This window comes from Nycticebus coucang, chromosome 5, assembly GCF_027406575.1.
Source record: "Nycticebus coucang isolate mNycCou1 chromosome 5, mNycCou1.pri, whole genome shotgun sequence".
NCBI lineage: Eukaryota > Metazoa > Chordata > Mammalia > Primates > Lorisidae > Nycticebus > Nycticebus coucang.
In genome coordinates this window covers 95,579,172-95,602,203 of record NC_069784.1, presented here as the reverse complement: position 1 = coordinate 95,602,203, position 23,032 = coordinate 95,579,172, and the positions used below count along the sequence as shown (strand labels likewise).

Genomic DNA, 23,032 nt, shown 5'->3' with positions numbered 1-23,032 from the left:
GCTTACTCCTGGCAGCTTGCAGAATCTTTTCTTTTGTCTTGACTTTGGACAGGTTCATCACAATGTGTCTTGGAGAAGCTCGGTTAGAGTTGAGGCGACCTGGGGTCCGATAGCCCTCTGAAAGCAGTGTGTCAGAATCTTTGGTGATATTTGGGAAATTTTCTTTTATAATATTCTCTAGTATGGCTTCCATTCCTCTGGGGCATTCTTCTTCCCCTTCTGGAATTCCTATAACTCGTATGTTGGAACGCTTCATAAAGTCCCATAATTCTGACAGTGAACGTTCTGCTTTCTCTCTCTTCTTTTCTGCCTCTTTTACTATCTGAGTTATCTCAAGAACTTTGTCTTCTACCTCTGAAATTCTTTCTTCTGCATGGTCTAACCTGTTGCTGATACTTTCCATTGCATCTTTAAGTTCCCTGATTGACTGTTTCATTTCCTTCAGCTCTGCTATATCCTTTTTATATTCTTCATATCGTTCATCTCTTATTTGATTCTGTTTTTGAATTTCCTTTTGGTTAATTTCCACTTTATTAGCAGTTTCCTTCATTGTTTCCATCATTTCTTTCATTGTTTTCAACATGTGTATTCTAAATTCCCTTTCTGTCATTCCTAACATTTCTGTATAGGTGGAATCCTCTGCAGTAGCTACCTCATGGTTCCTTGGCGGGGTTGTTCTGGACTGGTTCTTCATGTTGCCTGGAGTTTTCTGCTGATTCTTCCTCATGAGTGATTTCTTTATCTGTTTCCTTGCCCTAATTTTCCTTTCACTTCCTCTTGCTCTTTAAGTTCTCGTGCCTGTGGAAGTTGCGGGCGGGTTTAGTCGGATTGAACACATGCGACCACTTGCCGGTTTTCCACTGTTTTAGTCCTCCTCTTGGGGTCCAGAAGTCTCTAGCTGACTCCCTGTGTCCTCTCAGGGGTGATGATAGGCAGATCCCACCAGCCAGAGATGCCTGGAGTCCTATCTCCCCAGACTCACGGTGCCCAGATGCAAGGAAGCTGTTACTCGGCTGCCATCTTGCTCTGCCTCCAGAGGATTAAATTTTTAAAACAAAGATACAGTCACTCTCCTTACTTAGTTAGAACCTATTAATGCAATCACCTTGTCTTCTTTCTTTTTATTGTAATTAGAGCATTAAATACAAGATCTACCATTGTAACAAAGTTTTAAGGGTACAAAAGAGTATTGTTAACTATAGGCATGGTGTTATACAGCAGATTTATAGCATTTACTCATCTTCTATAACTGAAACTTGATATGCATTGAAGAGAGTTTTTATTCTGGCAGTTTTTTGCAGCGTCTTTAGGGTTTTTCTCTGAATCCTGTCTACATGTAGATTGATATAAATGATTTATAGGTCATGTCATTTGTAACAGAGGCAGTTTTACTTCTTTCCAGTTTGGATGGCTTTTATTTTCTTTCTCTTGCCTAATTTCTCTGGCTAGGACTTCTCGTACTATGTTTAATAGGAGAGGCCAGAGTGGGCTTTCTTGCCTTGGTCTAGATCTTAGAGGGAAAGCTTTCAGTTTTCTACCATTGAGTATAATGTTAGCTATGGTCTTTATTAATTAATGACCTTTTCTGTGTTGAACTAAGTTCGTTCTGTCCCTAATTTGTGGAGAGTTTTTATCATGAAAGGGTCTTGAATTTTGTCAGGGGCTTTTTCTGCATCTGTTGAGATGACCACATCATATTAAACCTTCATTCTGTTAATGTGGTGTGTCATGTTGATTAATTTGCATATGTTGAACCATCCTTACATCCCTGGAACAAATTCTACTTAGTCATGGGATGTGGTTCTTTTAATATACTTTTGAATTGAGTGTTGCCAGTATTTTGTTGAGTATTTTTACATCTATGTTCATCAAGGATATTAGCTTATAGTTTTGTTTTCTTGTAGTGTCTTTATCTGGCTTTGCTAGTAGGGTTATTCTGGCCTCATAGAATGAATTTGGACATACTTCTTTTTCTTATGCATGTGTACATTTTTTTTTTTGTTTATTTTGTTTTGTTTTTTGGAAGAGTTTAAGGAGTGGTATTAAATTTTTTTTAAAGTCTATTTGGTCCTGGACTTACTTTCTTGGGAATATTTTGATCACTATTTTAATCTTGTGTCTAATTGGTCTGTTCAGGCATTCTCTTTCTTCTTGATTTAGTCTTAGCATATTGTATTATTCTAGGAATTATCTGTTTCTTCTAAGTTCTAACATCTCAAGAAACTCTTAGTTTTGTCAATTTTTCCCCATTTTTATATTCTCTATTTTATTTATTTTTGTTCTGATCTTTATTATAATTTCCTTTCTTTGCTAATTTTTTTTCTATTTCCTTGAGGTGTAAAGGTAGGTTATTTATTTTAAATCTTTCTTAATGTAGGCATTTATCCTATAAACTTTAGTACTGCTTTTACTGCATCCTGTAAGTTTTGCTATACTATGCTTTCATTTTTGTTTGTCAGGAAGTATTTTTGATATTTTTTGATTTCTTCTTTGTCCTAATGATTGTTTAAGAGTATTTGTTTAATTTCTACATATTTATGAATTTTCTCATTTTCTTTCTATTACTGAATTTTAGTTTCATCCCATTGTGATTAGAAAATATACTTGGAATGATTTCAGTCATCTTAAATTTTTTAAGACTTGTTTTGTGACCTGTCATGTGATCTGTACTGGAGGATGTTCTGAGTATATTTGAAAAGAATGAGTCTTCTGCTGCTGTTGGGTCCATTTGATCTATTAATTTGTTCATTTCTACTGTTTCCTTATTCATTTTTTATCTAGATTATGTCTCCATTATTGAGAGTGAGTTATTGAAGTGTCCTATAATTGCATTGCTGTCTGTTAAATCTGTCAAAGTTTGTTTTATTTGTTTAGATGTTTTAATGTGAGTGTGTATATCTATTTATAATTGTTATACGCATATCTTACTGTTGAATTGGCCCTATAATTTTTGTACAGTAACCTTAACTGTACGTGCAGCAATTTTTAGCTAAAGTCTATTTTGTCTGTTAAGTATAGCTACTTCATTCTCTTTGGGCTACTATTTGCATGGAATGACTTTTCCCATCCTTTTACTTTCATTCTAAGTGTGTCCCATCTAAAAGATACTTTAGAGAATACTTTGTCTTTTTTAGACAGCATATAGTTGCATTTTTTTTTTTTTTAATTTTTGGAGACAGTCTCAAGCTGTTGCCCTAGGTAGAGTGCTGTGATGTCATAGCTCACAGTAATCTCCAACTCTTGGGCTCAAGTGATCCTCTTGCCTCTGCTTTTTCTGTTTTCAGTAGAGGCAGGGTCTCACTTTTTGCTCGGACTGGTCTCAATCATGAACGTAAGCAATCCACCCACTTCAGCCTCCCAGAGTACTAGAATTACAGACGTGTGCCACCACGTCTGGCCAGCACTTTGTTTTTTATCCATTTAGCCACTCTGTATCTTTTGATTATGGAACTTAACCCATTTATATTTAAAGTAATTATTCATAGGTAAGAACTTAGTGTTGTTCTTTTGTTCATTTTCTGTCATCTCGTAGTTTTGTCTCTCTTTTCCTGTCACGCTCTATCCCTTGTGTTTTTATTATTACTACTACTATTATTTTGGTATTGACATGCCTTAATTCTTTTTGTTTCCTTCATGTATCTTGTGTAGGTATTTTCTTTATGCTTACAAGGGACTTACAAAAAATATATTTGTAATAGCCTATTTTAAGATGATAACTTCAGTCACATAAAAAAAATTTTATACTTCTTCCCCCACATGTTTTGTGTTACTGATATTACAATTTATATCTTTTATATTGTTTGTATTGGAAGATTTTATACTTATAGTTATTTTTAATAATTCTGTCTTTTAACTTAAGTATTAGGATTAAAAGTGGTTTTTCTCCACTGCTGTTAAAACATTATAGTAATCTGCATTTAGGTGAATATTTTTCTTTACTAGCAAGTTTTATATAGTTGACTCTTGAGTAAGATGGGATTTAGCTTTGTTGAGTCCAATTACATGTGGATTTTTTCCAACAAAATAGTGTTTGCGGGATGCAAAATCTGTTTATATGGAAGGCCTTTTGCTATGTGCAGATTCTACAGTGTTGACTGTGGGACATGAGTTTGCATGGATTTGGGTTCACACAGGGGTCCTGGAAACAATTCTCCACTTACCATGGGACGATGGTACTTTCTTTCACTTTTGTATTACTGTTTAGCATCTATTTATTTCAAATTGAAGAATTCTCTCTAACATTTCTTGCAAGGCAATGTGGTAATTAATTCTCTTAGCTTTTATCTGGGAAAATCTTTTTCTCCTTCATTTGTAAGGACATTTTTGCTAGGCATAGGATTCTTAGTTGCCAATTAATTTCTTTCAGCACTTTGAATATTTCATCCCACTTTCTACTGTTTTGCAAGTTTCCTGCTAAGATATCTGCTGTTAGTCGCCTTAGAATTATTTTGTATGTCACAAGTCATTTTTCTTTTGATGCTTTCTCTTTGACTTTGATGATGATGTTTCTCAATGTGGTTGTCTTTGGATTCATCTTATTTGGGCCTTGTGGATTTGGATTCTTCCAGATCCAGGAGTCTTCCATTCTTACTCAGATTTGAAAAGTTTGGGACTATTATTTCTTTTAATAAGCTTTCTTCCCTTTCTTGCTTATTTTTCTGGAAATCACATAATATGTATATTGGCCTGCTTAATGGTGTTCCATAAGTCCTTTAAGCTTTCTTTACTTTCTCAATTTTTTTTTCTTTTTGTTTCTTTAACTGGATCAGTTCAAAAGACATGTCTTTGAATTTGCTTAGCTCTTCTTCTGCTTGGTCTAATTTGCTGCTATATGCCTCTAGTGAATTATTTAGTTCATTTACTATAACTTTCAGCTCCAAGGTTTCTGTTTGGTATTTTAAAATATTTTCTCTTTGTTGTAATTTTTATTTTGTAGATTTACTGTTCTTTTGACTTCATTGAGCATCTTTATGTTGGTTACTTTGAATTCTCTTATTTAGGTAAATCGTATATCTTGGGTTCATTAGGTTTGGTTTCAGGAGATATATTTTGTATCTTTGTTTTGGACACAATTCCTTGCTTGTTCGTTTTCTCTCACTCTTTTAAATTGGTATCCGCGTATCAGGTAAAACAGATACCTCTCTTACTCTTCATGGACTGACCTTGTACAGAAGAAGAACATCACTAAACAGTTTGGCCAAAGATATAGATGCTTTTCATACTGTTGTGCTAATCTAACTCACTGTCTTTGTTCTTAACATCCCCAGGCTTTAAAAGCATGCCAGTTCCCATTAGTACTCTGAGAGAAATGAGATTAAAGCATGTCCCTTGGGAAGCCTTCTGAAAAACTGGATTTTTAGATACTCTGTCCGTTTCCTGGGAGAAGCTTGGATCTGGAGTTCTTTGGGTTTTTTTGTTTTGTTTTGTTTTTTTTCTCTCCCATTTGCTCTGTGCTGAGTTTGGGATATGGGCTATGGAAACTGCCAGCCTAAACCACTATCCCTGATCTCACAGATCTGATCTTACTGATGTATCACAGCTGCAGTATCATAGTCCTGTTAATGTTCCAAGACAAGCAAGACAGAAATCAGGTCTGAACAGCCTCCAGGAAAGTTGGGGTGTTAGACATGCAATCCAACTGTTTCCTTTTCTAGCAGATTTCCTTCTGATCATATTATGCTGTTCTAAGGATACGATTACAGTGTGAGAGTCTCACATTTCCCTACTGGTTTCAGTGTGGCTAGAATTTTTTGTTAATCCAAGGTACAGAAGCCTTTCAACTAATTTATGTGTTTCTTATCTAGGGAATTTTCCCCATTTAAAAAAATTTAATCAATATGTTGGTGTGGGGAAGGAAAGTCCGGGGTTCCCTATTCTGCCATTTTGTTGACACCATTCCCTGAGTCTTTTTTTTTTTTTTTTTTTTTTTTTTTGCTGTTTTTGGCTGGAGCTGGGTTTGAACCCGCCACCTCCAGCATATGGTGCCAGCGCCCTACTCCTTTGAGCCACAGGCGCCGCTCACCATGATTCCCTGAGTCTTTAAAAGAAGAATCAAATTCTTCCCCTGGTCTGAAAGTCATTGGCTAATTATGTATGTTTAGGCTCTGACAGTCTTCCTCTGATAAATTATATATATCTTGGTATATTGGCTTACAGTTGTTCAAATAGGTCAGGCTTTGTTTCTGGTGTCAAGATCTTTACAGGAAGTAGCCTTTTCCCCTTACTATGACTTGGCTTTCTTTTTCTCCCACTTTCTAGTCACCTGTTCATTTTTTTTATTTTTTTGAGTCTCAATATTTCCCCTTCCTCTTTTCATATATATATATAAAATTTTATTCTTTTTTTTTCCTCCCAGGCTCAACCCAATTTGTAATTATTTTTCATATGTCTTTTTAAGCTCTTTGAGGGCATGGACTATGTCTGGTGTGTCACTGTGGCATATGGAGCACCATCCATGGTGCCTGACATATTGAATAAATGAATACATTCTTTCGAGTAATTTGTGTATAGAGGGGAATAGCAGTGAGATAGCCCTACGTAAAGGGCTAAGGAAAAAGCAATTAAAGAAAGAAAGAGAGATAAAAAATGTCAGGGTGGGTACATGGTGGAGCATGCATGTCTTCCTCTAAGAGACGTAGGGAAGAGTTGATAACAGATGCCAGTGGCAGAGTTACTCTTGGAAAAGAGGCATAGCTTCTCTATTCCTGAGTGAGACTGATTCTATGACAGAAAAACTTTTAATGTGATAATAATAGTGGAAATTACCCTTTGATGAGCTCTTTCTTTTATGAGCTAGACGTGTTAATGTACATTAAGTGCATTATCTCATTTAATACTAATTTTCACAAAGACCCTGTGAGTATGTACAGTACCCTCACTTAAAAAATGGGAGAAGTAAAAAAGACCAAAGTAAAATTCAAGATAATTTAACTCTACACTTCATACTTTGGTTCTAATAATAATGAATTATGAAAAAAATTAAAGGAAAACATTTCCTCACTAACCTATTTTATTTTAATCAGTATATTTAAAATAAAGAAAAATAACTTTGTAAACTTATTCTGAAACACAGCCCACCTAATTACCTTCTAGGAGGGAGTAGTATCAGTATCACATCATAGCTCTTTGAAAAAGAAAACTTAATCTTTGTTACATAGAATAGTGAGTATTTGTCAGTCATGCCTCATTTACCTGAATGAAATTCGTGCAGTTTAGAGTTTAGTAACCCCTGTTAGTCTGAAAGAACACAAAGCTTGACAGTTTAAAAAAAAAAGAAAGAAAGAAAAGAAAAACACAAAAAAACAAAGACTTTCTCATCAGGGAGCAGGACTGAAAAACCAAATCCGAATAATTATGTGTGTTCAACAAATAACAGTGATTGTGTCTAGGAAGAGAATGTTGACAGCAATTTGTGATTAAGGGCAGCAAGGTTGACATGACATTGAAGAAGACAGTTGGCCAAGCAAAAGACGTGAGGAAAACTAGCACATCTTTGTATGCAGACAGCATGGCCAACCTATTCCAGTCACTGCTTTTTGTGGTCATCATTGTGCCACATTTAAAACAGTTAAATAATGGAGTGTGAATTACAGAGTGTTTAGTAAAAATAAGCTAGTTAATCCTGTTTACTTTTATAACTTACAGAGTCACTTACTAAAGAAAGAGCAGACTTGGTTGATGCAGGCAATCCAAGCGAAAATGGTTGCTAGAAAACATACAAGAACCCGCTAATGAGTTGTATGGAAAAAGTGAAAGAACACTGGCTTTCATTCAGATTCTCTAGATTTAAATTTCAACTTTGACTCTCTTACTTGTCATTAAGTAACGAAAGATCTCTGGGCCTTCAATTTTAAAATAGAATTGTATTGTATAGTTGCCAGTGGTCTGTGTGTTTTTCCTTTCTGATCATGGGTTAAACTGTAACACTAATATACTCACTTTTGATCCTAAGAAAGACCCAATAAATACATACAACAAGATTTGTTTATCTTCTTAGTGTTATTCCTTATTCAAGGTAGTAAATAGATCCTAATGTCATTGACAAAATGAATATATGAAATGAAAAGTGATAATACAGCTATACAAAAAATAAGTTATTGGAGTCATGCCTTCAGAGATGAATACTGCTTCACTGATTTCAAAATTATACCCTGAAGCTTTGTTTCTGTGCCTTTATAGGTACCCAATAACTTTTTTCAGTACCAAGTTATAATGTTAACATTTTTGAAGAATTTTAAATGTCATTTAAACTTAACCCATGGTTTCAGCATGTACATAACAATGTTGAAATGAAGATATGGGCAACTTTGACCAAATTTGCATATGCACAAGCAAGAAAAACGGCATTATTACTACCTGACAGCTGATTGCAATTTTTAGGATACCATCAGTGGTAAAAGCTAACAAATACTTCCAAAACTCTTAATTTTAATGACAATGAAAATTTGGTGGTCCTCACTATAACCTGGAAGTGTTGGTAAATTCAGTGTTGCCTGTAATTGGAATGTTGGTTTTCTTATTTTGTTTAATGAGACAAAACTACTAAAGATTCATAATTGCTTTCTTTAGCTTAAAACCAGAGATAGATACATCAATAGCCTGAAAAAGAAATGCCAGAAGGAATCTGAACAAAATAAAGAAAAGCAGAGAAGAATTGAGACCTTGGAAAAGTATCTGGCTGATCTTCCAACTCTAGATGATGTACAGAATCAGAGTCTACAGGTAACATGAAATAAAGTGAAATGAAATGAAAATTTGTTATTTTAAGTTGGCTCTTTAGAAGTGTGGCTAATTCTGAATTAAATCTATGTGTTTGAAGTTTTCAGGACCTAACTTTATTTATTTATTTTTTTTATTGTAAAATAATAGCTGTGTACGTTAGTGCAATCAAGAGGTACAATGTGCTGGTTTCATATACAATCTGAAATATTCTCATCAAACTGTTCAACGTTTGCCTTCATGGCATTTCTTAGTTATTGTATGTAGACATTTGTATTCTGCCTTTAGTAAGTTTCGCCTGTACCCATTCTAAGATGCACAATAGGTGTGGCCCCACCCATTACCCTTCCTCTATCCTACCCTCCCCCCTCCCTTCCCCTTCCTTGACCCTTTCCTCATAGTCTTGTGCTATAGTTGGGTTATAGCCTTCATGTGAAAGCTATAATTTAGCTTCATAGTAGGGCTGAGTACATTGGATACATTTTCTTCCATTCCTGAGATACTTTGCTAAGAAGAATATGTTCCAGCTCCATCCATGTAAACATGAAAGAGGTAAAGTCTCCATCTTTCTTTAAGGCTGCATAATATTCCATGGTACACATGTACCACAATTTGCTAGTCCATTCGTGGGTCGATGGGCACTTGAGCTTCTTCCATAACTTAGCAATTATGAATTGGGCTGCAGTAAACATTCTGGTACAGATGTCTTTGTCATATTGTGATTTTTGGTCTTCTGGGTATAAACCTAGTAAAGGAATTATAGGATCAAATGGCAGGTCTATTTTTAGGTCTCTAAGAGTATTCTCCAAACGTCCTTCCACAGGGAACGTATCAGTGTGTATTCCTACCAGCAGTGTAGAAGTGTGCCCTTTCTTCCACATCCACGCCAACATCTCTGGTTTTGGGATTTTGTTATGTGGACTACTCTTACTGGGGTTAGGTGATATCTCAAAGAAGTTTTGATTTGCATTTCTCTGATGATTAAGGATAATGAGCTTTTTTTCATGTGTTTGTAGATCATGTGCCTGTCTTTTGTAGAGAAGTTTCTCTTCAAGTCCCTTGCCCGCCCTGAGATGGGATCACGTGTTCTTTTTCTGCTAATATGTTTGAGTTCTCTGTGGATTCTGGTTCTTAGACCTTTATTGGAGGTATAAGCTGCAAATATTTTCTCCTATTCTGAGGCTGTCTGCTTACTTTACTTACTATGTTCTTGGCTGTGCAGAAGCTTTTTAGTTTGATCAGGTCCCAGTAGTATATTTTTGATACTGCTTCAATTGCCTGGGGAGTCCTCCTCATAAAACATTCACCTAGGCCGATTCCTTCAAGAGTTTTCCCTGCACTTTTTTCAAGTATTTTTATAGTTTTATGTCTTAAGTTTAAATCTTTTTTTTTTTTTCCAATACGTCTCCACTTTATTAAGGTTGACCACCATGATATTTATGTATCTAAACATGTAGTACAGAAAGTCTGTCTTAGTTAATGGTGAAAGGTGTGGGTCCAGTTTCAATCTTCTACAGGTTGCCAGCCAGTTCACCCAGCACCATTTGTTAAATAGGGAATCTTTTCTCCTCTGGATGTTTTTAATTGGATTATCAAAGATCAAATATCGGTAGGTAGCTGGATTCATCTCTTGGTTCTCTATTCTGTTCTAGACATCTACTTCTCTATTTTTGTGCCAGTACCATGCTGTTTTGATCATTATCACTTTATAGTACAGTCTCAGGACTGGTAGTGTGATTCCTCCTGCTGTGTTTTTATTGCTGAGTAATGTTTTAGCTATTCGAGGTTTTTTTGATTCCATATAAAACGAAGTATTATTTTTTCCAGATCTTAAAATATGACAATGGAGCTTTAATAGGAATCGCATTAAAATTATATATTGCTTTGGGTAGTATAGACATTTTAACAATGTTGATTCTTCCCAGCCATGAGCATGGTATGTTTTTCCATCTGTTAACATCTTCAGCTATTTCTTTTCTTAAAGTTTCATAGTTCTCTTTGTAGAGACCTTTCACGTCCTTTGTTAGGTATACTCCCAAATATTTCATCTTCTTTGGCACTACTGTGAAAGGAATAGAGTCCTTGACTGTTTTTTTGGCTTGTTTGTTGTTGGTATATATAAAGGCTACAGATTTATGGGTGTTGATTTTGTAGCCTGAGACATTGCTGTATTCCTTGATCACTTCTAAAAGTTTTGTAGTAGAATCCCTAGTGTTTTCCAAATATACGATATATATCTGCGAAGAGTGAAAGTTTGATCTCTTCTGACCCTATACCCTTGATATACCCTTGATTGCCTTTTCTTCCCTAATTGCAATGGCTAAAACTTCCATTATAATGTTAAAGAGCAGTGGAGACAATGGGCAACCTTGCCTGGTTCCTGATCTAAGTGGAAATGATTTCAATTTAACTCCATTCAATACAATATCGGCTGTGGGTTTGTTATAGATGGCCTCTATTAGTTTAAGAAATGTCCCTTCTATACCAATTTTCTTATGTGTTCTGATCATGAAGGGATGCTGGATATTATCAAAAGCTTTTTCTGCATCATTTGAAAGAATCATATGGTCCTTATTTTTTAGTTTATGTGCTGAATTACATTTATAGATTTATGTATATTGAACCAGCCTTAAGACCCTGGGATAAATCTCACTTGGTCGTGGTGTATAATTTTTTTGATGTGTTGTTGGATTCTGTTTGTTAGGATCTTATTGAGTATTTTAGCATCAATATTCATTAGTGATATTGGTCTATAATTTTCTTTTCTTGTTGGGTCTTTCCCTGGTTTGGGGATCAAGGTGATGTTTGCTTCGTTGAATGTGTTGGGTAATATTTCTTCTTTTTCTGTATTTTGGAAGAGGTTTAGTAATGTAGGTACTAGTTCTTTTTAAAGGTTTGGTAGAATTCTGACGTAAAGCCATCCTGTCCTGGGCTTTTCTTTTTAGGGAGATTTTGTATAGTTGATGCTATTTCAGATCTTGATGTAGGCCTGTTCACCATTTCCATTTCATTCTGGCTAAGTCTTGGTAGGTGGCGTACTTCCAGGTATTGGTCGATTTCTTTCAGATTTTCATATTTCTGAGAGTAGAGTTTCTTGTAGTATTCATGAAGGATTTTTTTAATTTCTTAAAGGTCTGTTATTTCATCGTTACCATTTCTGATGGATGAAATCAGAGATTATACTCTTTCTTTCCTGGTTAGGTTGGCCAAAGGTTTATCTATTTTATTAATCTTTTCAAGAAACCAACTTTTGGATTTATTTCTCTGTTGTATAATTCTTTTGTTTTCAATTTCATTTAATTCTGCTCTGATTTTGATTATTTCTTTTCTTCTGCTGAGTTTGGGGTTGGAGTGCTCTTCCTTGTCCAGTTGCTTGAGATGTCCCATTAAGTTATTAACTTCCTCTCTTTCTGTTTTCTTGAGGGAAGCTTGCAGTGCTATAAATTTCCCTCTTAGGACTGCCTTTGCAGTATCCCAGAGGTTCTGGTAATTCGTGTCTTGATTGTTGTTTTGTTCCAAAAATATGGTGATTTCCTTCTTAGTCTCGTCTATAACCCATGTATCCTTCAGCATAAGGTTGTTTAGCTTCCATGTTTTTGTATGGGTATGCAGGTTCCTGTTGTTATTTAGTTCAACTTTTATTCCATGATGGTCTGAGAAGATGCAAGGAATAATTTCTATTTTTTTAAATTTGCTGAGGTTAGATTTGTTACCTAGGATGTGGTCGATCTTGGGGTATGTTCCGTGGGCTGATGAGAAGAATGTGTATTCAGTTTTGGGGGGATGAAATGTTCTGTAGATGTCTTGTTAAGTCCCGATGTTGAATGGTTAAGTTTAAATCTAAAATTTCTTCGCTTAGCTTCTTTTTGGAGGATCTATTCAGCACTGCTAAAGGGGTGTTAAAATCTCCAACTACTATGGAACTGGAGGAAATCAAGTTGCTCATATCTGTTAGAGTTTCTCTTATAAAATTGAGGTGCGTTCTGGTTGGGTGCATAAATATTAATAATTGAAATCTCATCATATTGGGTATTACCTTTAACAAATATGAAGTGTCCATCTTTATCCTTCCTTATTTTGGTTAGTTTAAAGCCTGTTGCGTCTGCGAATAGGATTACAATGCCTGCTTTTTTCTGCTTTCCATTTGCCTGGAGTATAGATGACCATCCCTTCACCTTGAGTCTATGTTTGTCTTCTAATGTAAGATGCGATTCTTGTATGCAGCAGATATCTGGCTTGAGTTTTTGTATCCAGTCAGCCAACCTGTGCCTCTTTAGAGGACAATTAAACCATTCACATTAATTGAGAATATTGATAAGCCTTTCGAGAGTCCAGTGGACATTTTTAATCCTTTTGTGACTGTGGAAGTTGGAATTTGATCAAAATTTTCTGGGTGGGTTTACTTTTGTGGTGGAGGATTATGCTGGTCTTTATGGAGGATAGGTCTGAGAATATCCTGGAGAGCTGGTTTATTTCTGGCAAATTTCTTCAATATGTGAATGTCATTGAAGTATTTAATTTCTCCATAATAAATGAAATTCAGTTTAGCTGGGTACAGGATCCTGGGTTGAAAGTTGTTTTGTTTTAGGAGATTAAAAATCGATGACCATCCTCTTCTAGCTTGAAAGGTTTCAGCTGAGAGATCTGCAGTTATTCTAATATTCTTGCCCTTGTAGGTGATGGTTTTCTTTCGTCTGGCTGCTTTCAGAATTTTTTCCTTCATATTAACTTTAGTGATGTTGATTATGATGTATCTGGGAGATGTCTTATTCACGTTGAATCGTGCTGGAGTTCTGAAACTGTCTGCTATCTGAATTTCAGGACATCTTGGCATGTGTCGAAAGTTCTCCTTCATAATCTCATGGAGAAGAGACTCTGTGCCTTGTGAAGTCACTTTGTCGCTTTCAGGGATCCCTATAAGACAAATATTAGTTTTCTTTGAATTATTCCAGAGCTCTCTGAGACAGTGATCTGTTTTTGCCCTCCATTTCTCTTTCTCTTTGGGAGTTTGGGAGCATTCGAAAGCTTTGTCTTCAGTGTCAGAAATCCTTTCTTCTGCTTGCTCCATTCTGTTACTGAGGGATTCTACTGTGTTTCTCAGATCTTTGAGGGCTGCAACTTCTTTTCTTAATGTGTCAAAATCTTTGGTCATCTGGTCTTTGAATTCATTGAATTCTTGAGATATCTTTTGGGTTACTGCTTGGAATTCTAATTCAATCTTATTTGCTATCCAGATTCTGAATTCGATTTCTGACATCTCAGCTATTTGTTTGTGCATGGGATCTTGTGCTGTGTCTCCCCATTGATCCTTGGGGGGAGTTGATCTACTCTGATTATTCATATTGCCAGAGTTTTTCTGTTGATTTCGCCTCATGATTATTTTTCACCATTGCCTCTGGCCGTCCTTAGAGTTGGGGAGGTGTCTCTCCAAGATTAGACCCCAGCAGGATCACTCTGTTGTTGCTGGATCTTTGTAGGGAGTGATCCTGTGTAGTTCCTCCGGTACTGCGCCAGCCAGGAAGTACTTGTTGTGGAAGCAGCTCTGGAGTGTGACACACCTGGATCCAGCAACAGGGTGGGATGTGGTGCTCACTGTTCTGGGAGTGCCTGGCACCCAGTGACTTTGGCACAGAGAGCCCAAGCCTCCAGCAGTCTCTGGCCAGGAGAAGGGCTCTTTGCAGAGGCAGAGAGGGCTCTGGAGGGCATGCAGCTACCAGAGTCCTTGGCCAGATGAGCAGGCCGGTGTGGAGGCAGGGAGGGTACAGGAGGGAGGACACAGGGTTGCGCAGCTCCCGCAGTTCCTGGTCAGGGCATGCGGAGGCTCGGCACAGGTCACCAGTCAGGGTCGCCGTGCAGCTCTTATGGAGTTCTGGGTGGCGCCAAGCCCAGGAGTTTGAGGTTGCTATGAGCTGTAACACCATGGCACCAGGGCAACAGCCCGAGGCACCAGTGTGCCCAAACCGGTCTCACTCTGCCCCTGAGGGTTAAGGCTGTAAGGCAGCTCAGTCCCTGCCTTTAGGCTGCTCAGTCACTAGGTTACTAGCTCCCGCCCAATCCTTGCTCTGCGACCCTAAGGGCAGAGCTTACCCGGGCAGTTCTCTCACAATGGCTTCCTGTGGCCCACAGCCAAGCACTATTAGTTCCATCCAGCTCAGTGGCTCAGTCTGGGGCCCTAGACAATGCCCAAAGTTCTCTGCACTCCTGCTCAAGCTCTCCCCAAGGCAGTTCAACTGAGTGTCAAGTCCAAAAACATCGAAACAGTTCACAGGTAAGGCCTTTCCGGTTTGCAGTCTCACTGCTGCTTGTACTTACGGTTGCCGGCGGGATTAGGTTGATCGAACACACGCAACCACTTGCCAGTTTTCCACTGTTTTTGTCCTCTTGGGGTCCAGAGGTCCCTTGCTGACTCCCTGTATCCTCAAAGGCATGATTATAGGCAGATCCCACCAGCCAGAGATGCCTGGAGTCTTATCTCCCCAGACTCACTGTGCCCAGTTCAAGACCTAACTTTAATCAGAAACTTTAAGCATGAATAAATAGATATTTCTTCTTGTCAGTTAATATTTAATTCCAGTGGCTCACACCTGTAATCCTAGCACTCTGGGAGGCCGAGGCTGGTGGATTGCCTGAGCTCACAGGTTCAAGACCAGCTTGAGCCAGAGTGAGACCTCATCTCTAAAAATAGCCAGGCAGTGTGGAGGGCACCTGTAGTCCCGGCTACTCTGGAGGCTAAGGTAAAATTATCACTTTAGCCCAAGAGTTTGAGGTTGCTATGAGCTAGGAAGCCATGCCACTCTACCAAGGGTGACAAAGGGATACTCTATCTCAAAAACAAAACAAACAACAACAACAAAAAAGTATGTAATTACCTTCCCAATGATCTCCTGTAACTTTCTAGCTTAACATTCTATTAATACTATAGAAGATAGTGTCTAAACGAGCCTGATAATCTCCACCACAAGCATGCAACCTACTTCTGGCTTTTCAATATTCTCTAGGATTTACAAAGGATAAACAAGACCTTGTTGACTGTCTTTCTAGATACTTGATTTCTTCATTCTTCTTAACTTTTTTTCCATAAATTCTTTCCTGTACCTTCATCTGTAAATTCCTGTTCACTCTTTACTTTTCTTCTGACTAGTTTTCTTTTTCAATACCTCATCCAGAGTCTTTCTGCTAACTATGGTGAAGTCTACCTCTTGAAACCTTATTTATAAATATGTTAAATGTATTCTTTGGTCTCTTCCCAAAGTCTTTCTAATCCAGGGATTCTCAACCTCAGCATGGCTGACATTAGAGGACAGATAATTTTTTGTTTCAGGGGTCTGCCCTGTGCATTGAAGGAATGCACCTGTCTGCACCAGCATTTCTGGCCTCTGCCAACGAGATGCCAGTAGTGCTACTTTTTTCACAGTCTCCCAAACCAAAAATGTCCTTTCAGGGTAAAATCACCCCTAATTTAGAATCGTTAGTCTGATCCATGGAGTATCATAATTCTGCATACCAACACACATTTCTGTTTATTGTACAGAATAATACTTTATTGTACAGAATAATACTTTATTAACTTAAAGTTGTAAAACCAAGAGTTGTTAGCTGGGAAGTAACTTCAGGACCAGAGGAGGTTACATAAACAGTAACATAGAGCAGTATAGATTAAAAAGCAAGAGGTCATACCACCTTGCACCCCTAAGGATGGCTGTTAAGGGTCTCAAACAGATGTTTGTGCTCTCACATTTGTAACAGTGTTACTCACAATAACCAAAACAGGGAAATAGTCTAAGTGTTCATAGATGAATGAATGGATAAACAAAAGATATGTACATACAAAGGAATATTATTCAGCCTTAAAAAGGAGGGAAATTCTGACACATGCTACAATATGGATTAAGCTAGAGGACATTTTGCTAAGTGAAATAAGCCTGCCTCAAAAAGAAAAATTATTCTGATTCCACTTACATAAGGTACTAGTAGTCAAATCATAGAGTCAGAAAATGGAAGGGTGGTTGCCAAGGGATGAAGGGAGAGGTGGATGGGGAGTTATTTAATGTCTTAGAGTTTCAATTATGCAAGATGAAGAATTCTGGAAATTAGTTGCACAACAGTTTGGATGTACTTAATATTACTGAACTAGACACTTGAAAATGACTAAAATGGTAAATTTTATGCTATATGTGCATATACACAACAAAATTATAAATTTTAAAGAAATAAATAAGATGAACTTTTCTGTTTTCTAGAAATTTCTAACTCCATCCTCTTTGTCATAGTTCCATTCTCCTGTCTTCTGCACAAAGGAGAGAGATAGTTTTAAGTATTTTAGATAAAATGAAGATAGTGCAATGTTTAGCTCTAAGTTTATTAATCCTTGAGAACATAGTAACAATTTCTTTTTTTTTTATTGTTAAATCATAACTGTGTACATTAGTGTAATCGCCTGTACCCATTCTAAGATGCACCATAGATGTGGCCCCACCCATTACCCTCCCTCCACCAAAACCTCCCCCCTCCCTTCCCCTTCCTTGGCCCTTTCCCCTTTCCCCATAGTCTTGTGCTATAGTTGGGTTATAGTCTTCATGTGAAAGCTATAATTTAGCTTCATAGTAGAGCTGAGTACATTGGATACTTTTTCTTCCATTCCTGAGATACTTTGCTAAGAAGAATATGTTCCGGCTCCATCCACATAAACATGAAAGAGGTAAAGTCTAATATTCCATGTGTTATAAACTGTAAAAAAATTTTTTCTTAGTTGCAGGTTCTAGAAGAAAAAAATAAGAATTTGCAAGAGACTTTGATCACTACAGAAAAAAAGCTTGAAGAGATCAAAAAACAATGTCAAGATAAAGAGGCACAGTTAATATGCCAGAAAAAGAGAGAAAAAGAGTTAGTAACTACTGTTCAGAGGTAAGAAAACTTTCAGAATCCTTTTGTTATTTTAAAGTTACTCATGTTTTTCATAGAGTGTTTTACTTAAAATACATTTATAATTATTACTTTATTGTTCCCTTAAAGATGTATTATAGGTTGAGTATCCCATATTTAAATGCTTATGAGAAGTGTTCTATATTTTATATATTTTTTTGTATTGTGGAATATTTGCAGAATACTTACCTGTTGACCATCCCTAGTCAGACAATCCAAAATGCTCCAACAATCATTTCTTTTTTTGTTTTATTTCAGATTAATATCATTATTTTAAAACATCATGTCCATGCTAAAAAATTTTGAATTGTGGGGCATTTCAGATTTTGTATTAACCATCAGAGCTGTAATTTCATTGAAACAGTTTATCTCATCTCAGTTGTAATTTAACATTTCAAAGCAACATACCAACATTTTGCCAAAGATTTTAGATGAGAACAGAAAAAACACACACACACAAAAGGAGACTGAAAACATTAACACAAACCCTTTATTTGATGATTTTGTCAAAATAAGTAAAAGTTCTAAGTAATAAAAACAGGCTAACATCATACTCGAATTGCACTCTGAATGGGGTGTATGAAGTGAGCTGGCTCCCGCTCACCTAAGTGTGAGTGACAGGCATGGCAGTTTTGTCACAGACCTTCTAGATTTACTCACATGTCTTGCCTCATGGGACTCTTCTAGGATTAGAGTGAATGTCATTTTTTATATTCGGTTGTGTCTGTATTTAAGCTTAGAAATGGATTTCTAAAAAACCTAGAAAATTATTTTACATGCATTGACTTGGATTTCCTCTTTTGTAAAAAAAACCTTAATATTATCACTATTATATAAACAGATAAAACTATCCTGAAGAATAAGACAAGAAAGCAACAAAAAACTAAACATAAGAAATGTATTTCATGCTTATATCAATTATACAACAACATGTATTCTTAGCTTTTAAATCAAAATTCCATATTAAGATTGCTTTACTACTACTTTCAAGGTCTTAAATATGCCACTTATTTTCCTTGGATTTCAATGCAGAAAATGTCTGATTTCTGGGACAATTCTATCTGCAGTGTTGTTGATATCAGCTCCAAAAAAAAATCATACATTTTTTATTCTTTATTTTTCTCCTATTTTCTGTCTTGTTGCTCTTGAATTTCCCTTTTCATAACTTGAAAATGGTCTCCATATCTCCACTAACTCAACCATACAACCTTTTCTTCATCTTTAGAGACAAGGTATCTGTTGTGTCTTACAGAGCATTATAATCATAAACTTAAGCTGTGTTATTTTAGAACAGAATTGGTAACACCTAAAAATAACCTGAATATTGTTTTATTTCATTGTGTGCTTTTACATATGCATATATATATCCATGTGACTTTTCTTTAGACTTTTCCATTGATTAGATTTTTGGGGAACACCTACCCTGTTTCCCCGAAAATAAGACATCCTCTGAAAATAAGACCTACTTACAGGAAAGATAAGACGTCCCCTGAAAATAAGACCTAGCGCATCTTTGGGAGCATACCTTAAAATAAGACACTGTCTTATTTCCGGGGAAACGGGGTAGTATCTTGATTTTGAAAGATTTAGGGCAGTGCATTTTAGAAAACATTTTCCATTTTTAAAGTTTATCTTGATACTATCTGGGATGGTATCATCCCAGAAAATTTCTCTTGATTTCAAATAGAAGAATTCTGTAATTCTTTCATACTTGCATAGCTATGGTGTCACTTGACTTTGGGTAGGGGTGGGGATGGTATCTCAGTTTTCTCAGCTTTATAATATGCAGTAGGACCTCTATAAGAGAATGTAACAAATTGATCAACATACAGAGGTGGTCAACATAAGGAAGTAGGCCTACTATACTGATACATGTGATGCATATCTGGTCTATGAAAATTAGGTCAAGTCAGGGCGGTGGTTAATGTGGGGAGGTGGTCAACTATGGAGGTTATACTGTAATATTCTGTAATATTGGAATATAGAACTATAGAATTATAGAACTATAATATGAGTTCCAAAAGAACTTCAGATGTATTAATATGTGTGACTATGAATTATGTAATTATATTTATCTGTTTTTATGTAATATTTCTAAGCTTCCTGCTTTATGAATATTTAACTTTTTTTTTTAATTTTTTTTATACTAGTTTATTTATTTATTTTGGAGGACTCTCTGTATAGTTTTCCATCCTGTGAATTTTTTTTTTTTTTATTGTTGGGGATTCATTGGAATATTTAACTTTTATAAATATAGTAAGAAAAGCATTCCATTAGAAATGAAACTTAAATAAGTGGGTGGGATCCATAAAAATGCCATATAGGTAACCTCTGTTTATCAAGAGAGTTGCTACTCTTTGAGGTGAGCATACTACATACCTGAAAATGTATACATGACAGAAAAATTATTCAGTATTTTGCCATGCCAGAGTACATTCTGCCCTCTTCATAGCTGGCTCTTCTTTTTAGTCAAAAGATGATTTTTAGTTTTTTTATTTCTCCTAAAATGTTATAAATGCATGGTAGTATCTTGACACTGAATTGATAAAAAAACTTACTCTGAAACTGAAATAATTTCTATTTCTAAATAATTACTATTTCTTAAATAGAAATTATTCTCTGTAGATTAAAAAAGCAAATACTTTTATGACAAATAGTGTATTACAGAACAGTGCAGTACATTGGTAAACATAAAAATGTCTCTGATGCCATTTATGAACACATCTGAGGTCCTTATTTGTACCATCTAGGCCTGTCAGTTCTCTGTCCACCGCTAGATTTGGCATTTCTTCTGTTTTAATGGAAGATGGAAAAGTGATAGGATAGCCATAATACTTGAAAGACAAAAAATAATGAAAATACCAAAACCCGTATTCTGATAAGTCTTTCAGTACTCTACAACTTTTATGTATGATTACAAGCTAAAGTAGAACCATTCTTACATCTTGTTACTGTTCTTTTGGTTTTGTTTGGTCAATATTGTTAACTATATGTTCATTGCCTTTTAACACAACATACTTTCTTCCTTTCCTAAAGCCTCTTTGTCCTTTTGTTTTTAAAATCTGCCAGAAAAGCTTCCTTTTGTTGTTTCCTCTTATAAAATGCAACTCTGTTCCATGCATAGCATGAGAAATTGTTCAGTCAAGTGATAAACATAATAGATTGTTGCTCTTATTAATGAATGAGGAATGTAGTTAAGCTTGTTTTGGAAACAGCTATTCTTACCAGCAAACTTGCTGAGCTTAGAATAATGGACAAAAGATGTGTATCCATATTTTTAGGCTTCTTACTATAATACAATTATCTTAATCAAGGAACTGTGCTTTCTGGGGAAAGGGAAGGAAAAGAATGAGATTGCAGAGCTCAGATTTGAAGTCCTCCTATGGAAAACTTCACTGGGGCTTAAGGATGTTGCATCCTAAGCACTCTGGACTCTGGCTTCAAATTTGCCATTTTGAAAGATGATCAGCTTCTAGCCATTATGGACCCTCCTTAATTGTATAAAATATAGATACACTTATTTATATGCTCTCTGTGGCTTTTGATTATTGCTTGATTAAAAAATATTATAGACCCTAAAAAGGGACATTATTTATGTTGAAGTCTTCTATCAAAATCAGCACACAGAGCTTATTTTCTTTATATGATTATGTCTTTTGAAAAGTTTGCAACAAAAAGTAGAAAGATGTCTTGAAGATGGAATTCGCCTCCCCATATTAGATGCAAAACAGCTTCAGAATGAAAATGATAATCTCAGAGAACAAAACGAGACTGCTTGTAAGGTCAGTAGATACCTCTCATACCTTCAATAACAAATGTGAATTCTATAGTGTGTAGATATGTGTGTATGTGATTTATATTTTTGTTAATATTTAATAGCTCATAAAATTTTTGAATTTTTATTTAGAGTGAAAATAGCAATTTTAAAAAATTTAAATAATTTAAATTTAAATAAAAGGCAAAACAAAAGGATATCTTTTTCCTTTCTAATTTATTCAAAGTCTATCTCAAAGTTATTCTTATAAATTGCATAGAGAAAAGTTTTACCAAGAACAGGTTTATATGTGTGCCACCTAAATCATAAAGATACTTGGTGTGAATCCTTTTGTTTAAACAAATAACTTTTTATAAATGAATTTATAGTTCTCTGTACTGTTGTTTTCTTGGAATGTTGGTACTTTTAAAAAGCAATGGAAAAATTATTTGATTCAGACTGATTTATTTCTTGTGCTGCAGATAATAGACAGTCAACAAGGGGAGATTGACAGAATGACTTTAGAAATTCAGGTACGGAATATTTTGTACTTATTTTAAGTTAGCTATCTGCTGATTTAATGCTTACATAAGCTAAAATATTAACATATGTACATTTGTATGAAAGATAAAAGCACTTAAGGTAAAGCTGAAAATTCTTCAATATTACTTCTTTAGTTTTTATAAAGAAAGTGCTAAAAATTGCTCTTCTCTATCCCTCGCCTCTCCCTCTCTTTTTTGTTGGATATAGCCTGTCTCCACTATGGTCCTAAGTGATCTAGTAAAAAGAGAAAACGGACTGTTTTAATCCACATTGTTGGATCTTTATACAGTTCTCATCTGGAAACTTATCCACAGCCCCACTCTGTTCATCATGAGATCCCTTCCATCCATTGAGTTCTCTTCAGTTTTTCTCTGCCCCACCCCTTAAATATTGATATCCCGCAGGCATATCTCTGTCCTTTCAGATTTATCCTGGTTGATAGCTACCTAACCTTTAGATCCCTATTACAACTCTCTTTTCTCCTGTTTTCTCTATCTTCTTATTATGCTTCCACCCACCCCATTGCTCGGTTCTATAATGCTGTTTAGCTGGTTCTTCTCAAATGTAGAAATAATGTGGTGCCGCCGTATTGTCTGTGGGAGTAAATCCTAAATTCTAAGCATGGCATTCCCACAAGTGCTGTTACAGTTCCTTTTTACCTCCCTGCCCTCAAGACATATGTGCCGTGCTTATGCAGACAGGTACGTGCTGCTAATATGCATGTGTGTGTGGTGCCTCATTGCATTTCAGGGCTTGCATTTTACCAAAAAAATACCTATATTGTTCTTGGAATGCTCATCTGACAGGTACTGCAGCTTTTAATATTCTGCAGAAAACTTTACTATAACACCTGGAAATATCTTCTCTACCTCTTAGGAAGAGTTGACCACACCCCTATTAACTTTACTCTGCCTCCTAATAGCTATATTTATATTACTTTCTGTACTATCAAACTATAACACTTTGTTTTTATACTTAATGTCTTTACCTTCTACTGACTTTCTTAAGAGTAGAAACTGTGGTATCTCATCTACTAGATCTTAGTAGAATGCCTGACACAAAACAAATTCCAAAATGTGGGAATTAAATGGATTT

General features: G+C 35.9%; 1 protein-coding gene across 2 annotated transcripts in view; it reads left to right on the top strand.

The window, feature by feature from the left end:
* CEP85L (centrosomal protein 85 like) overlaps positions 1–23,032 on the top strand; it is a 195,312-nt gene that overhangs the window by 151,607 nt on the left and 20,673 nt on the right. For both annotated transcript variants that reach the window (XM_053592057.1, XM_053592058.1), the window contains 4 exons: positions 8,569–8,721; positions 17,468–17,622; positions 21,305–21,422; positions 21,877–21,927. In XM_053592057.1, coding sequence (XP_053448032.1) covers positions 8,569–8,721; positions 17,468–17,622; positions 21,305–21,422; positions 21,877–21,927 — 477 coding nt within the window. The remainder of the gene's footprint in view (positions 1–8,568; positions 8,722–17,467; positions 17,623–21,304; positions 21,423–21,876; positions 21,928–23,032) is intronic.